Source organism: Adelges cooleyi, unplaced genomic scaffold, assembly GCF_023614345.1.
Source record: "Adelges cooleyi isolate 19-005CV unplaced genomic scaffold, UGA_ACOO_1.1 ACOO_flye_CR_arks_rails_tigmint_CR_PRNA_307, whole genome shotgun sequence".
NCBI lineage: Eukaryota > Metazoa > Arthropoda > Insecta > Hemiptera > Adelgidae > Adelges > Adelges cooleyi.
In genome coordinates, this window is record NW_026095978.1 from 1,980,026 (window position 1) to 1,999,234 (window position 19,209).

The 19,209-nt window shown below is 29.0% G+C and overlaps 1 protein-coding gene across 4 annotated transcripts; it reads left to right on the forward strand.

Annotated features, from left to right (window-relative positions):
• Positions 1–11,756: 11,756 nt before the first annotated feature.
• On the forward strand, positions 11,757–17,998 carry LOC126839644 (GDP-fucose transporter 1-like). 4 transcript variants are annotated; one of them, XM_050575047.1, is made up of 8 exons: positions 11,789–11,860; positions 12,718–13,187; positions 13,266–13,525; positions 13,632–13,836; positions 14,106–14,244; positions 14,339–14,425; positions 14,925–15,211; positions 15,287–17,998. In XM_050575047.1, exons 3-8 carry the CDS (start codon positions 13,461–13,463, stop codon positions 15,467–15,469), a joined length of 966 nt encoding a protein of 321 aa, XP_050431004.1. In that variant the 5' UTR covers positions 11,789–11,860; positions 12,718–13,187; positions 13,266–13,460; the 3' UTR covers positions 15,470–17,998. The 4 variants fall into 4 exon arrangements, with proteins under 4 accessions (XP_050431005.1, XP_050431004.1, XP_050431006.1 ...); XM_050575049.1 differs by having other exon boundaries at positions 12,718–12,982; XM_050575048.1 differs by lacking the exon at positions 12,718–13,187 and having other exon boundaries at positions 11,757–11,860.
• Positions 17,999–19,209: the final 1,211 nt, after the last annotated feature.

The following is a 19,209-nucleotide window of genomic DNA, read 5'->3' on the forward strand; positions in this document are numbered from 1 at the left end:
AAGGGCAGAGTTCGTTGCTGGTGCAGTATGATGTGTAAATACATGTTCTTTAGATTTGTTTTAAGACTTTATTTATTATCATCACATAGACGATAATAATTAATATGTGACATGTGATTAAGTGAAGTAAATTTAATTAGACCTACACAATTACATTTCAAGTGAACCGTGTCATTTTTTTTTAATATAAAATTATGAATACAATTTTTCATTATTTGATTATGTGATCCATTCACAAAACCATACAAACTGTAAAGTCATGTAGAAATTCTTATTATGCCATCTATTCTTAAAGGTTTTTTTCAGGCTTAGAATAACAAAAAAGGGCAGAGTTCGATGCTGTTCTACTTTAGCTCAGGCCCAGCAAGCAAAAAGAAACGGTTAGAAGATGAACCGCCAGAAAGAGTTGCTTTGGAACATGAACCAAAACCAGATGTAGAAGTGTGTTAGGCTCGTCATCCGTTCAGTCAACCACAACTACAAAAGACAATACTCCTACAGATGAAGTGCAGCAGCCCAGCTGTTCCTCTAGTTCAACTGACCAATTGAAAGTTGGTCAAAAAACAATATAGAAGATGTATTTACACTCAGTGGGTTTTCCAAATGGAAGAATAATGTTAGAGTGTTTGAGAAACATAAGAAGAGTAACTCGCATCGAAGTATTAATACTAAACTCAATTCTCTAAAAGAAGAAGACAAAAGTGGCACTTTTATTGAAAAATCAAATCAAAAGTATTCAGAGGAAGTACAAGAAAACAGATTTTACTTAGTAGCTTTGTGTGAATCGTTCATATTTAGTGGCAGGCAATGTATTGCTCTAAAAGGCCACGAGGAATCTACAGATTCAAAGAACAGAGAAAACTTTTTGGAGCTGACAAAGGTTCGTTCCAAAGACAATAGTTTAATAAGTTGTGAAATCTGTAAAAAACAGCACACTTGAAGTATTGAAATCCTTCAAAACAGATGAGTTTTTCACAAAGTTGTTCAACCACTGCACGGAAATCGCTGACAAGTGCGGGTTTAGGGTCGCCCAGCTGCCAAGAAAGGGCACAATTCCCTCAAAAATTGGGGGAGGGAGTAAAGCTTCTGAGCAGATTTGAATCTGTAGAGCAGTAATACAAAGTTTCAATCCTCTGACCATTTATATTAATTGTTTTATTGTTTATTGTTATTACTTTGTTGGAGATTTATTTTTGTATTCATGTATTTACATTAATTATTAAGAACTTAACATTTTTTGAAACTAATGCTTGAAAACTTCTACATTTGTTCATTAAATAGATTGCCGATAGGTGTCGAGTATTGCTATAACATATAATATAAGTTTGCCATAGGTATATACAAATGTACCTATATAAAATACATAATACTGTTGTTGCTAATTTTATCGACTTTAGTACATCAACAAGATTTCTGCACATATCCCAATCATCTTCTAATAGTTTCAATTCTCTTGCTAGTTTTCTAGAAAAATATATAATATATCGGCTACAATTGAAACAATACATGGACGTCAATCTAATTGGTTGAGCTGTTCATTTTGCTTTCGTTGGATTGCACAAACATGTATTTTTAGATATATTAACGAGAAAACAATAGTCGATTACAACGATATTGTACTTAATTGCTTGCTGCTTCATATATAATATAATTAATGAAATAATTTAATATTCTAATAATAGAACATAATATTATAATTGAAATAAAAAGTTTGATGAATAAAAGTCGCCTTATAAAATGTTTAATTGGTTCCTATTGACTTTTGGGTTTTTAATATAATTAATGCTAATTTCCAATTTGCCCGTAACAATAATTAATGTCAAAATATGTACGGTACCACACCATTTATATTCATAATTATATTATGATTGCCATTTGTCGCTAATAAGTGTCAACTGTGTTATCATTTCACAGATAACACTATTATTATTAAAAAAATATGTTCTATTTTTATGCCTAAATGACAGTCCGAAGTCTGCACAAGTGGGACGGCTTAAAAGTGTGTTTTTACTTTTCATTTAATTGTTACTCAATCTAAATTGACATTTACCTTGTTAGATGTTTTCAGGTAATGTCATTAGTTCTTAAAAACTTTAAAAAACAATTTTCTTGTCATATTGATTGTTTGATATTAGAATTTCAAGTTTATTTAGCCATTCGTAATGGGTCAAAATCAAAACAATATGAGAATAACGGTAACTGATGATCATGATTAATTGACTATTTACAGTCTATTAGCATTTTGCGAACTAACTTGAACAGGTAATTATAATAAAATATACTCAATTTTCTGTTATTCTGTATCAGTTTTTACAAACAAATCATTATATGGTTTCATTTAAAACATGTTAACGGCTTGGAATGCTATTATTATTTTCTAATCGCTAATATTTTTTTGAAGTTTGTTTTTACAAATATGTATTCTAAAAATGTATTGTTAATTTTATTTCGGATTTTTTATAATTGTTGAAGTCAAAGCCGTCACGAACTGATGAAGATGTTTATTATCAACTGTTGTAATGGTTACCGTGTGTTGTTTTAGAGATACTAAAATAATGATACTAATTACTATTCTATTTTGTTATGTAAGCATCAAATAGTATTGATGGAATAGTTATAGTGGTACAGAGAGATTCACAAGAAGTATACATATTTTGGTTTTAAATTAAAATCAATTAATTCAATTTGAAAATCGTTTTTATAAACTTATACGATTTTTTTTTAGAATAGTTTTCAATTTAATAACAATAAAGACAATTGCGTTACTATCTCTTTTTGTTTATTACAAAACAGAAAAATGTAGAGGTCATAAATTTAAAAAAAGAAATACTTCCTTAAAACCTCTTAAACATAAATGAGTATTTATTTACTGTTTTGAGGTTAAATAAGTTTTTAAAAATATTGCAAGTTCTGATTGTACATTTATTGTTTACAACATTTTTAAATAAATTACTTTAAATACAGTCTACCCAAAATGATGATACTGGATAATATGTTTTATGTTTATAGAAAGAGTTGTTAGCTAATACAATATATTATGTATGTTTTTAGTACGTTGTTGTCATAGGTGCAAATAGTCCACATTTTTTGGGAGGACTTAAGTTATTTAAGTCTCCCCAAAAAATACTTATGATCCTTGATGTGATTTCGGGGAACTTTATTAAGTTTTAGGGGCCTAAGTACCCCCAATTTGAGCCAATGGTTGTTGTGTATACAGATATCAAGAGTAAATTATGAATATTAGTATTGAAATTCTATTTTCTATGTAATTTTTTTCAGCTGTTTGTTTTTGTTCAAATTGTGGTTTCAAGTCATCGCCAAAGGAAACATATTTATACAAGTCTTTTATATTATTTACGCTTTATCAAATCAACAAAGATGTGTTTGCTTGAATTTAAATAACTGACTTTTTGTAAATTTTTCGTCACATACAAAAAAAATATTCATTATTATTACTAGTGTTATTATACTATTTTTTATTACTACACAAGACTTGTAACAGAAAATTTGAATAAGTAGAATTAGCATACTAATTACCTCTATCTGTCAATTTACTTCTATGAATTGGATTATTAGTAGATAACAATAGATGTATTTATAAGAAATAATTTACTAAATTATTATCAAGTTGTATGCAAGTAAATAGCTAAACTTTTGGGAAAATCTAATAAAATATATACAAATTTATTCATGTTTAAATCAAATATATTGGGTTAAATGAAAATTGTATATATGCTTTTAAAACAATTTATATGATTAATTAATAGTCGTTATTCGTTCTCAATACTTTTTTTTATTAATAATATGTTGTTATAATTATAATACTCCGTATTAGTTGAATGGGTAGGCAGCACAACATACACCAATGCCATGACAGTAAAATAAATAAATATTCTAATAAATATTATATTGTATTATATATTATTAGAATATAATTTTCTAATTTATTTTCTTTCTAAAAAATAAAGAAGTCATAAGCAAGTGATTTATATCTGAAAATAGAATGTATTATGTATACAAAGAAAAATTGTTAAAAATCGACCATAATACAATGAAACTGTGCTAGATATGTAAAAAATCATATTAATAATTAATAATTAGTGATAAATAATAAAAATAAATAATAAAAAGTATGAAGTAAAATAAACTCAAATTTCTTAAATAATAAGTTATTGCATAGATTTGTTGTCTAACATATAGATATTGAATCTTAATAAACTACTACAGTATTAATGTATCTTATAATAAGATTATGAATTAGTCAAATGTTTAATTTTTCTAAAAAACTAGTTTACAGTTTATGATTTTATCACTTTAAAGTAAATAATAAATTTCGATACATGAAATACGAGAGATGTAAACAGCACTGTTTTTCATTTGTACTTAACAATTAACAATATTAATCATTAACTCATTTTAACTCATCTTTTAAAAACATTCGACAAACTCATTTCCAGTATATAATATATTTTAAATATTGATTGTGTACTATTTTAAGTTTTTAAATTTCACATGATTAACTCTTAATTTTTATGCATTAAAGGTTAAGTTCTGAAATAATCAGCAGTATAAAAAAAAAAAATTTTAATACTTAGGTTTCTTATCAGAAATTTATATGGTTTTCTATCATTTATAAATTAAGGCTCAGTTTGAATTAAAAAAAAAATAAGCATTGATGTAGGTACAAGGGAAGTCGATATTATGTATTTAATGCTAATAAAATATTGTATATTTTTGGAGTGTCCTGAGGATAATATTTTAATGTTTTTCCAATTATTCAAAAAACCTTTGATGTAGATTCAGAAGTAATTCAGAAAGCTATATTTTATTTGCAATAGGTACTAGCCTCACTATAGTGGTACTTCTTAAATAGGGTTTTCAACTCTTTGATGTAGAAAAGGAACGCTATCCGGATGCTGTTGTATCTGACAGAGTTATTAATTTGATAGCTTAAAATAATAGTGAATACATCAAAAACTTTTTATTAAATTATGATGATTTAAAAATCTATCACGCAAAAATAGGTAATCTGTAGTAAATGTCTGCTGTAGTTTCACCAGTAATATTTAATTTATCTAAATATTTAATTTTTGAAATATTGATAATTTTTTAAAATCTTTATCTTCTAGTTCTTAATTGTTATACTATAATATCATAATAGTTAAAAATGTACAATAACATGTCACTGTACTGTAAATCTACCAAAGCCAGCTACCAGCTCGATTTCTATAAAATATTTTTTATATTACAGTTTACAACGCACCTAAAGATAGGACAAAATCGGAATGCAACAATTAAATTAAAAATACAATTTGGCGATGAGTGATGAAATAATATCTTGACTGTTAGTTAAATATCTCTGATGATTATAGGCTTTGATTTGTAGGTACTTATTATTGTAGCATTCTCTTACTATCGGGTGTTATATCTATCAGATTGATCTATAGTGGAGTAATAACATTTTTTTAATATTAATAATATATAATAATTTTTTTTTCAAATACCATTAAGTAGAATTTTTTTTATTAAGGAAAGCCCAGAAGAGGAGGAAATAACACTTTGTCTAAATATAATATTTCAACTTAATACATTTTTTTGAATTGGAGCTATAAGCGGGTAAGTAGATTTGTACTGTTATATTGTGTATACGGTCTTTAAATTGTGGGTCAAATGAAAATAACAAAAAAAAAAATCCTAAACTACCGCTATGTTGTTTTTTTCATGTTATTTAACGTTGACAATCAGTGTTAATCAAAATTACGAACAAGTATAAAAAAAATTATATAAATACTATAAACATAAAAAATTATTTTAGAAAAATTTTCTATTCTTAGCAGTTGTGCATCAACATGTTGTCTTTGAGACTCATGCGGTTAAACAAGTAAGACTTCCATTCGGTTTTTGTATGGAAATTAATTTCAATACATTTTAAACTTAGACAAAGTAAATTTTGTTTGTATCTACTTACAATAAGTAGATATTAACAACGTTGACTATTATCTTAGCGGATAAAAAACATTTTAATACAAAAAAAAAATATTTTATAATCGATTTTTGGCCAAAGTTTCAATGTCTATTAAAATATTATTGAATTTTTAACTGGCGTAGTCTGGCAAATAATTTCGCACTTGCCAGTCTTGGTAATGCTCGACACATGTCGAGAAGAAGCACAAAGGGCACAAAATCTGTGGCAAAACAGCAGCCACAGACGGTTGCATCGCCACCTCCTCAAGCACATCCCAAACCACCCGGATTTTGGCGAACGGTCATGCAAGACGCGACATCTTATGCGATAGTAAATATTATGAAATTAACGGTCTACAAACTGTGCAATGTACGTATAAGTAAAATCGAATTCACCATTTACTGTTGTACAGGGCACCGCGATGGGTAGAGTTATGTACAACGGTATATCTGCGTTGTTTGGACTCCCTAGATATGGCTCAAGGAACGTGGAAAACCACGAAGACTCACTCAAAAAAGATTCAACTGATAATAAAGAAAACGAGGAAGACACGGAAAACAAAGACGAGACACAAACTGAAGACCAACCCCAGGAAGAAACTGGAGACGAAGACGATGACGGTTCCAGTCCCGATCAATAACACTACTATGAATAATAATAATTTGTACATATATATATATACAGAGTGGCCCACAAAATTAAATAACTTTTGTTCTGGTGAATTTTTTTCTAGATTTTTTTTTTTAATAAGTTATACTTAATTGCGCTATAAGCACCACGGTTTTTATTTAACTTACCTGTTTCACTTTTTTAAATATTTCTTTAATTTTTTTTTTTTTTTTTCAAGATTATTTTATTCAAAATAATTTTTAAAAAATAATTGGTGAAAAAAATGTGTATTTTTATTCATCCGTTCAAAAGTTAATATATTCATTTGAAAGCGAGGATGACTGATGACAGGCGGTGGGGTGTGGTAGAGTATCCGCGTAGAGTTGTTTTGATCTGCGCGCGTTACCTACCGCACTCCACCTCCCGTCATAAGTCATCCTCACTTTCAAATGAATATATAATTTTTGAACGGATGAATAAAAATTAAAATTTTTTCACCAATTATTTTGAATAAAATGGCTAGGTATGTTGCAAAAAAAATAAAAAAAATGTAATAAAAAAAATTAATTAAAAAAAGTAAAACAGGTAAGCGCAATAAGAACCGTGGTGCTTATAGCGCAAATGAGTATAACTTATTAAAAAAAAAAATCTCAAAAATATTCGCTAGAACAAAAGTTATTTAATTTGTCAAATCTTTGTTGGCCATCCTGTGTATAGATAGGTCACCGATCTATATAAATTTTTAAATTATTAAACTGTTATAATGTTATAATATTATTAAATCACTTTTGAATAAACGCTACGATGCGGTTCTGTAACGGTAGACATACGAATATCGAAAAAACCATCGTATTACCTAATGACAATAATGATGTGCATAAAGATAAATTTGTAGTATTGCTACTATATATCTACTCACACACAGCAACAGCAAATTAATTATAATATTAGGTAGGTAGGTTGGTAGACCATAAATAATTTTTTTATTACAGTGACCTTGAGACCTCGTTAAACACTCAAATAATTTTATTCAACAACAACACCAAATTGCATGTAGAACTTTTTGTTTTTAATGAAATAATTGTTGACACGGGTAAAACTTTTTTGATCTAAAAGTAAATAGATAATTAAGAGTTCTGCTGTGTTCAAATATAGATTTAAAAAACAAACAGAACAAAAACTCCGTGTTGAAAAATCAAAACTGTAAAAAAACATTTTTCCGCACTGAATCGATAAAAAACCACAACAAATAATGAACAAAATGCGAACATTATTTTTGTGTTTTCAACCATCTATACTGAAAAAATCGTTTAAAAAATATGTGTGTTTTGTATACTTGATTGTATCTACTTCTACTTGTCTGCTTGAAATAAATGATAATACATTCGTTTAACTCCCTATCCATTTAATTTGTACCAATGTTAAATATCATACCGGATTCTTTAAGCGCATTATATAATGTTTTATATTTATTTTTGTAGTTTAGGTCGTTTGCATTTCATAATATTGGAGTTCCGTGGTACACTTAATCAATCTAATTATATATACGTATCATCAATAGACCATTTTTTCTTTGGCTCATTTTAGGAAAAAGAGAAAAAAATTCCTAACAAAAAAAACTAAAGTGAATTTTCCAGGGAACTTTACAAAAAATAATTAGCTTTTGGAATTTGGATAAGCGAATACTATAATTTATAAATATGAATGATAATTTTTAGCGTTTAACAGGTACACATCATATTTTACATAGGTACAACAATAGATTACAAAGTAAATAGGATACAAGTAGGTACACAATTGTGTCAACGCGTGATCAGGACATAATTCTGTTGATGCTAATTTTATCGGCTTTAGTACGTCCACACGATTTGTGCACATATACCAATCATCTTCTAATAGTTTCATTGCTCTTGCTAGTTTTCTAGGATAATATGATATAACGGCTAGTACTGAAATAATACCTGGACGTCAATCTAATTGGCTGAGCTGTTCATCTTGTTTTTGTTGAATTGCACAAACATGTATTTTTAGATATAATAACGAGAAAACAATAGTCGATTACAACGATATTTTATTTAATTGCTTACTACTTCATTTATAATATAATTGCAATAATTTAATATTTTAATAATTGAACATCATTTTATAATATCTTAATTGAAATAAAAAGATTGGTGATAAAAGATCGCCTTAGAAAATGTTAAATTGGTACCTATTGACTTTTGGATTTTTAATATAATTAATGCTAATTTCCAATTTGTCAGTAACAATAATTCATTAGAAGGACACATAATTATACAAGTCTTTTATATATTTTACGCTTTATCAAATCTGACAGCTGATCATATTTATTTATACGTTCTGGCCAACAAAGACATAGTTTCACATTTCATAGTTTACATAGTTGCCCGTTTTAGACTATTTTTTTTATAATATTAAAATTTATTTTTGGATAATTTTCTATTCTTAGCAGTTGTCCATTAAAATGTTAACGTTGAGATTCATGCGGTTCAACAAGTAAGACTTACATTTGGTTTTTGTATGCAAATCATTTTCAATGTATTTTAAACTTGAACAAAGCGAGTAGAGATAAATTTAGTTTGTATTTACTTACAATAAGACATTAACAAAGTTGACTATTATCTTAGCGGATAAAAAACATTTTAATACAAAAAAAAAAATACTTTATAATCGATTTTTGGCCAAAGTTTCAATGTGTATTAAGATATTATTTAATATTTATTTGGCATAGTCTGGCAAATAATTTCGCACTTGCCAGTCTTGGTAATGCTCGACACATGTCGAGAAGAAGCACAAAGGGCACAAAATCTGTGGCAAAACAGCAGCCACAGACGGTTGCATCGCCACCTCCTCAAGCACATCCCAAACCATCCGGATTTTGGCGAACGGTCATGCAAGACGCGACATCTTATGCGATAGTAAATATTATAAAATTAACGGTCTACAAACTGTGCAATGTATATAAGTAAAATCGAATTCACCATTTACTGTTGTACAGGGCACCGCGGTGGGTAGAGTTATATACAACGGTGTATCTGAGTTGTTTGGAGGCCGCCCTAGTAATGACTCAACAGACATTACAAACAAGAAAACTGAAGACGGAGTTGGAGGTGGTTCCAGTTTGGAATGAATTAATTACTATAGATAATTAAAAAATATACCTATATATTGTACACGGTTTAGAAGGTATAGAATCCAGACTCACATACAAAAAAAAAATAATAATAATAATAATAAATCAGTACGGTGGGCATCGAGGCATATGGAGACGGATCATATGTATTTGGACAGGGGAGGACACTGATCTAATAAATTATTAAATCATTTTCGAATAAACGCTTCGATGCGATTCTGTGATGGTAGACACAGGAATATCGAAAAAAGCGTCGTATTACCTATTGACAATAATGTGCATAAAGATAAATTTGTAGTATTACGGTGGGTACTATGGGGTAGATCGTCTGTAGAAATTTATTGCTATATCTACCAATGCACATTGTAATTCAAATTAAAATATTTCCAAATAACTATTGTTGATTCACTCGCACATAGCAACCAATAAATTGACTACAATCAAAGTGTAATTGTTCCTTTTGTTTTGGTTTTTTTAATTAACTACAGATTTTTAAGGAAAACAGTCCATGTTGGGCGCATACTAGTTGCATCTGGGAAACTACGAGTTGCATGTGATCCTTATTACTAAACTAAAAAGGTTAACCTACAGTCAGTGCTTGATTTGGGGGGGGGGGGTTTGAGTACCTCAACTAATTTTTTTTAATATTCTAGCGTACCCCTCTACTTCTTTTTCAAAGGAGAACGAACGCATGGAACGGGTTGTTTTTTAAGCTTACCTATTTTTATAAAATTGCTCAACTTGACCTAAAATTGAACAATTTTTAAATATTTTTTTAACACTTAAAAACATTTTTTTTTTAAATTATCTAACGATGTTTATGGTAATTATAATGGCGTAGTATTGATATTTACATATTACATTAATATGTATTTAAACTATATTTAATCGAGTGTTATCTCCTTAAAACTAGCGACCTATAATTTAGCTAAAAATGAAAAACCCTGAAGTTTTGACCCTTGAATGAAAAACAATGAATCATGAATATGTTTTCTACTACCAGTAGGAATTTTAATAGTACAGATAATCCGCGCCCTGTCACATCAACTATCACATTATAATATTTTTCACTATTATTATTTTGCTTTTTCCCCCATTCTTCTTTTAATATCGAAATTCAGGTTTGGTTAGGTTAGATGTTGATTAGATGATAGGTACTCATGAAGCCAATTTATGACAGCTATAAGACATATTTAATATTTATGTCAAATTCTTAATATCATGAGTGGAGGCTTTATACCTTTTTAGTTTATTTAAACAATTTTCTTATTAAATTAATAGGTAATATACTTCTATGTAGGTACAAGGTTATTCTATTTGTTGGTTGTACATTGTTTAAATTACCAATCTTTGTAGTTAATTTTGATATTTTTGATAATTTATTACTCAAACAATTAATATTTCAGGTCCCTTGGTCTAGTATATGGCGACAATATTCTTATGCAGAAATTGAATTTTGTAATAATTATTCTATACTGTAAATAAATTTAGTATATTGTTCAAAGTATTACTGAAATGTTTTTTAAATATAATTTATCCAATTAACAAAATGTTTCATAAATATGCCAAATTAAAATTTAAGCAATAATATTTTCAACAACTTGAAAACTTAAAAATTGTCTACGGTATTGCTTGATTTTAATTTATACTTGTGTATTTTAATAACTAGTTAACTACCAAAGTAAGTACATAGATTTGCTGTTTTGGAAAAATCTATATTTTACACTAACTAAAAAACATTTAGTTTTTGTTAAAAGTTTTTTTCAGTGGATTTCGGATGTCATTTTATTTGCAATTTAAAAATGTAATAAACATATTTATTTATTCATTTGGTACAGGTATGAGGTATTGATTTAACTCTAGACCAATGAGAAACTATTAATTTTTTTTTATATGTTATTTGTTAAAATAACATAAATAAGAGAAGCCAACAGAAAAATGTGGCTTCATAAGACTAAAACAAATAATTTTAAAGTATGTTCTCGATTCTTGTTTGAATTTAGTGTTTCTTGTAGTTTTGTTTTTTAAGTATAATCATTTGAATAAAATTTTATCTAATACTATTACAATATGCTCTAAAAAAAATGTATGAACTAGTACAGTTTTTGTCATCTAGCTAGTTTAGCTAAACAGTAAGTCTATTTATTTAGTTTTATTTCTACTATAAATTTATTGTGTCCCTGTTTTAACCAACGATATTATATAACTGTTACAACTACACATTTTTTTCTTCGTGCAGTCGCACATTTTATGTGGTATTTTGCGTACAATTAAAAAATTAAGGACCTTTCCAATTTAAATTTAGGTACCTATATCAGAAGTTATACTTCAATAAACAGTTAATTGATAACTTGGTAATTAAATAATATTGATAAAACTAAACTTGTTAGAGATAGAACCTTTTAGTACAAAAACTAAAATTCAAATATTAGATACTTAAGCTTTTGAAAAAAATAAATTTTAATATTAGGTAGGTAGATTGTTAGACCACAAATAATTTTGTTTATAGTGCTAATAACAATCTAACATACAAAATAATGTATATTGACCCCGTTAAACACTCAAATAACTTTATTCAAAAACAACACCAAATTGCTTGGAGAACTTTTTGATCAAAAAGTAAATAGATTATTAAAAGTTGTATCGGGTTCAAAGAAAAATTAAAAAAAAAACAAAACAAAAACTTTTTCCGTGTAGAAAAAACAAAACTGTCAAACATTTTTCCGCACTGAATTGACAAAAAAACCACAACAAATCATTAAGAAAATGAAAACAATATTTATTTGTTTTCAACTATCCATACTGAAAAAATCGTTTTAAAAATGTGTGCGTTTTGTATACCTGTATCTACAGACTACATCTACTTGTCTGCTTGAAATAAATAATAATACATTGGTTGGCTATCCATTTCATTTGTATCAGTGTTAAATATCATGTTGAATTCTTTGAGCGCGTTATATTATGTTTTAAATGTATTTTTATGGTTTAGGTCGTTCGCATTTCTTAATATTGGAGCTTTGTGATACACTCAATCAATATATATCATCAGTAGGCTATATAGTAGGCTCACCGCTCATTTGAAGTATACAAGTTACAACAGTCAACACTATCGGCATAACATTGATAATAAGAAACATCACTGGGTCGTTTGTGGCCAACTTCATGGCTGTCGGAAACGATCCGAACTTCTGTTCGGTACATATTTTAACGCTATTGAATAGTCGAAAAATTGTTAACAGTTGACACATTACACGGTAATAATAATTATTACATCTACAAACTTTCGTACTATTTTATAGCCGCTACAGGACATAGTAAATTTGACAAGTTCGATTAAAATTTAAAAGCCAATAACGTCTCTTAACTCGTTCGCATTGCAAGTTTTCATAACCGTGACGAAATGCAATTAAAAGGTTTATCGAAATCCAACGACAACGCGCTGTTTTTTTACCTTATTATGTTTGTATATTTGCATAAATTAAACATGCAAACGGCGTGTTATTATTATTACTATTACTCAGTATTGTGTCGTTATAGTGGTATTGTAGTTTTTCCACGGGTACCTCCGACGTTCACAGCACTTATTCACAATAAATACTCAAAATGCACTTACCTGCATAAAATGATAAGACGAAGTTTTGGAACTCTTTCATCAGCAAGCGGACTCCGACCGTGTCTTGCCTCGTTGCCACTAGGAAACGACCGAACGCAACACCGGCAATCGTGGCCACAATGACTATCAACCCTCTGTGCTCCAACAACTATGCACACATATTTGCCGTTGTCGTAGTATACTGGTAAGTCGTGCAGATTCGTGCACAAAACCTTGACATTCCGATCTAGCGTTGCATACCCCGCTGTTCTGCTACGGATTAGTTATACAAGCAAATTTTGCCGTTACAGGATCGTTTCCATTGTCGTGGTGTTCATCAATAAGGCTTTGTTGAGTTCCCAAGAGTTTGACATCAACGTGCCACTATTCATCGCTTGGTTCCAATGTTTGGTTTCGGCGTTAATATGTTTTACGTTCAGCATACTGTCAATTGTGTTTCCAAAAATAATTCGGTTTCCCAGAGGAAATCCATTGCAATGGCAGACCATTAAAAAAGTAAGATTGTTATTCTTGTAGATAAAGCATAATACCTTACATTGTAAGGCTTACAATGACTCATATTCAAATGTCTTGATTTATTATTTTGTACTAGTCAAAGATGTACCTAGTGTAATCTACTAACTTTTACAAAACGGTTCTCCAATAAAAATTAATTAAAATTTTTTTCCATAATTAAAGTTAATGCCATTTTTATTATTAACATTAAAAAAAAAAAATTGCCCTGTATGCTTGTTTATTTATACAAACAAATTTATTGATTTCAGGTGACGCCATTAACAATATTATTTATATTAATGCTTTCGACAAACAACTATTGCCTGAAATTTTTAGGCGTCACGTTTTATTACGTTGGAAGATCCCTTACAACAGTATTTAACGTCATACTATCTTATTTAATTTTAGGTAAAGAGTAATACATTATCATTGTAATTTTAATCGTTTTATAATTATATTCGTCACCACGTGCGATTAATATTTTTAATTTTCATTGTTTCAGGTGAAAAAACGTCCATGAGCTGCCTTGTTTGTTGTTTCGTAATAACGAGTGGGTTTATTTTGGGTATTGATCAAGAAAATCTCGCAGGTAATAATTAGCAATCACAAATAACTAGCGCCTGGCATTTTACTATTCTTCTTAACCTCATTCCAAATATTGTCGCTGGCCTATGCTGCAGTTTACCCCAATGTCCAAAATTAAATTATTATTTAATTTAACCAATGAATTAAGACGTTGTTTAAAATTTTAACTTCCATCGAACTATTACTATGCTTTTCTTTTTAGCTTTCCACGTTAGATTTAAGCTATGACAGTCATAATTTTTCATGAACTTATTTGGTAAAAAAGAACTCGTTCCATAAACACGTTCATTTTTTACGCATTCTTTCCAAGCACTGATTTCTAATCATCTTTTTTTATTAACATGAGACAGAAACAAATAATATTCATATATTTTTTTTTTTAAACTTTTTTTTATTAATTTTGCTTTTTGCCACAAACTTATGTATTAATAATTGTACCGATTTGCAGATCAATTCCGGTTTTATTTCTAATGCTTAAGTTAATAATTTTTTAATTGTTTTAGGTTCGTTTTCGGCAGTCGGAACAGTATTTGGCGTTCTAAGTTCCTTTTCGATGGCTTGTTATTCCATACAAATAAACAGATTATTGCCCGACTTGAACAACCAAATTTGGTTACTTACCTACTACAACAATGTGTATGCCACCGTGTTGTTTTTACCGTTATTAACGCTCGAAGCCAAGGAAATCAGCGACTACAGTAAACTGATGAGCCGTAACTTTGTGCTGTTGATGATTGTCGGTGGAGTGTGTGCTCTATTGGTCAGCTATGTAACAGCTCTTCAAGTGCAAGTGAGTGTGTGATTTACTCATTAATTATTCGTGAAAGTAATGTGCTATTATTTTTTTTTGTGAATTTCCTACAAGGTGACATCGCCATTGACGCACAATATTTCGGGTACAGCCAAAGCGTGTTTCCAGACTGTGTTGGCTTCGTATGTGTACCACGAATGGAAGTCCACTCTGTGGTGGTTGTCGAACATTATCGTGCTCGGAGGAAGTGCCGCATACACTGTGGTGCGCAATCTAGAAATGGGACAGAATCAATAATTTTTGTCTTAATGGTTTTACTGGTTGTGTATAAAAAAACTTCCAAGCTATCGACATTTTTTATTTTAACATGGCAATATATTATATGTATATATTGTTTCTTCACTACGTGTGTTTTAAAAATTACTTGGAAAAAATAATAATCAAATTCTGATGAAATGTTTTAATGTATTTGGAAGTTATGTAATTGACCATATACTAAAACTATATTAGATTAGCCTTAAATATCTACAATTTAGTAGTTAGAGGCAATTTTTTTTTAAAGAGGCTTGCCTAATAAATAAATTATGAAACTATGTAAAAATATCCAGAGCAAAAATTGTTCTAGGAAAAATATGTCCCAAATATTTTAAACGTAAACGTATGTGGATCCTTTGAGCGTTATACTCGAAGAGGACGACTTTTAGTTCGTTAACGCTGAAGATCCAGAAAACTGGGTTTTAAAATTAAAGATTCTTTTAAGTACTTTTATGTACTATTCTTTTTATGTACTTCTTGTTATTATACAACTTAATAAAATAAATATATTGTAATACGATATGTACAACATATCAAATTTCTGGATATTATTTTAGTGTTTTCATAATATCTGGCCTAAAACAATTCATAGGAATATGACCTCTTAAATTATTGAATATATTATTCAGTTCTAGTTTGAACGTTGTGAACATATATGCCCCCAACCCCTCCCTCACACCCATCCTTTAAAAAAATGTATTTATGTGGTTTGTGCAATCAGCGATTTATTTATGCTATATACCTACTTTTGTTTGAAATAAAGATATGGAGATAATTGTATTAAAACTTAAGTAAATAGGTGTACAAGATAGAGAGCATTGAAAGCATTTATTCAGGATAATTTGGTTGGCAAGTCTAATAATGAATCATATTTTCTTTAACAGCTGGGCCTGTGCACAATACCATCTTTCTTAACATATCTTAACTGAACCACAAAGCATATAATTTCCCCTTGAGCCACAAATATAACATAGTTTAATTGCCTGTGGTCCACTAAAAGACAAATTAATAGTAAAGAATAAGCGTGTAAAATTATGTTACTTATCTAGTTGGAATTTTCTTTTATGATAATTTGGACAAAAATAAATTTTAGCATTACAATCAGAATGTCGTTCTAATAATTCAGCAGCATAAACGTTTGGGTCATTTTCCCATTAAGCATCTTCGTGACTATATTTTTTCAGAATAAGGTTCTCTCCATTGTATTTTTTTCCTCGCGATTTAAGAGTATTTTTTTATTCTCAAAAGATAAATATAATTTTATTACTTAAATATATTTTTGATTTTATGCTTATAAAAATAAAAACTATGAAGTATATTTTGTTTTAAACCCCTTCACTTTAAATCTTCTCAAATAACTAGGTCGTATAAGCGGTAAATTAATAATAGAAATGATTTTGAAAGAAAAATTAAAAAAGTAAGCGGAACAGGTCTAAAAAACAAATTGATTGGCCTAATATGAAACCTAACAAATAAAACATGCAGTTTCACTTTGAATTATCACCCATCACACATTTTATTTAAACTTTTTTTTTATAACTGTTATATACCCAAAACCAACACTTTACACTGAAGAATACGTAATAAAGGTCGAAGATTTCATAATGTCAGGAATTTGCAATAGGCCATCTTTTCTGACTTTACCTAATGTCACAAATTGCCCGTGCATTTATTATATTATCCTAAATACCCCATGAAAGTACTTGGCATTAATCTTTAACGATAATTCTAATTTTTATCTATTAACTAACCATACATTTATAAGTCTTAAATTTAATCTTTGTACAGTTAACGTTTCAATTAAGGAAATTCATCCAGTACAATTATGGAACATCAATTACTTTCAAAGTACAAAGTGGTAGGCCCAGCTACAAAAATTCGTTGATAGGATGCACAGGGTCAACTAAGTCGTTTATTTTTTCATTTTTGTAAAGTCTTATCATCAGGACCGAAATAATTATAACTGTATGGACCCGAGAAAACGTAGACGGGAATTTAAATCTATCCAATGGTTGCATTATGCATAGCAAACGAACAAATTGTTTGTCGCTTTAGCTTGACGGACTTAGGAAATTTCGAAACTCACCTATTGTCAGCAGCGCACTTTTTGGTAAATCCAGATAGCGCCTCTTTAGCGATACTATCTTTGGCAACTGGTATGAGTAATCCACACGCATTATTAAAATTTCCTAGTATACCAATCAAATTTAAACCCCTAGACATTACCTACACCGCAAACAACTAGGTACCATCCGACATCCAGTGAATAAAGCCTAGACCAATAGGTGTGGTGCGACCAACACTTAGAAGTTCAATCACTTTAGGAGTAAAAGCAGTTAATAACCATTAACTGAAATAAAACTAAAAAATAAAAAAAACAAATTAGCCTTAGGTACATGCTCAATTCTTTGCTAATCAACCAAACTTCTAATGGAACATTTTTTTTTCTATACTTTAGTTTTTAGTTTTTTTTTATTAACCCTGTATGTAATCGCTAACTTATTATAATATTATGTTATACTATATCAGTCTTATATATCTGTAAAATGTTTATTATAATTTCATGTATATTCATATTATATGTATAATTTTACCATGTTTTAGAATATACCATATTTGTTGGAGTGGATTTAGACAAAATAAGAATTAATACAAGTTGTTGTATAGTAATAATGATAAAGTAATATTTCACTACGACTAATACAATAAAATAATAAATAAAGACTTGTTATACACAGTTAGCTTACACGAATATTATGTGAAAAAGTCAGTGAATGAGATATCCCACGACCGAAGCAGCTAAGTACTCCGATTCTGCGGTTGAAAAGGCTACCGTTTATTGTCTATATAATGTCTATTACATAATCAACGCTTAGACATAATTTACATAAGATTTTCTCACATTTACGAAAAAAACTATTAATTGCAAGAATGATGAATTTTTATATTCAAAATTAGATTTTTACCATTTTTGACAGGTGTATCTTATTTAATTTGTGGTTCCACTGTATTACAAGGTTTGCACTTTCGCCCGGGACTTGGCACGAAATTGGCTTTAGTTTGAATATGATAATTAAACATACTATAAGGTACACAATATTTTCTAAATAACCGTTTTCATAATTACTATTATTATTTTTTGGCTGTTAATGTGGACAGGCTATACAGATTTAGCTCTCTTAACTAAATTTCAAGTAATAGTCCCAGTCTTAACCTTATATCCTTTAAAATCGATGAATTTACTTATGTTTCATCTTAACTTACGGAGTGCTGTCACTTTTTTTTAAACAGTCAAATTAGTTCCAATTTGTATGAAATAGTGTTTAGCTAGAGTATTATCAATAATGCAGTGAAAATAAAGAAACAAAAATAAAATCAACCCCATTTTCTAAGTGAGGTAGAAAGTTTTCCTTTTTATAAGATTAGTTTTTGGACATAAGGTCTGCAAATTAGACTGGAGATTAATCTGTAGCGTGGCTATGATAAACTTATTTAGTTTTCTTGGATATCTATAGTCAAAACTTTTTTATTTATTAAAGAAGATCCCAAAAAAGAAAGAAATCGCACTCGGGCCGTATTAAGATTTATTGTTTATTATATCCACGTATTAGTGAGATGTTGTATAGTCTGTCAACCCTTCCCAATAAACAGCTCAACTAGCATCTAACCATCTAGGTAACATATTTTTCTTAACTATATAATGTGGTTAATGTGTAAAAAAT

Coding starts and splice junctions, on each gene's coding strand:
- LOC126839644 (XM_050575048.1), top strand. CDS start 13,461: ATGACTATCAACCCTCTGTGCTCCAACAACTATGCACACATATTTGCC. Junction 13,837..14,105: donor AATGGCAGACCATTAAAAAA/GTAAGATTGTTA, acceptor TATTGATTTCAG/GTGACGCCATTAACAATATT. Junction 14,245..14,338: donor ACTATCTTATTTAATTTTAG/GTAAAGAGTAAT, acceptor TCATTGTTTCAG/GTGAAAAAACGTCCATGAGC.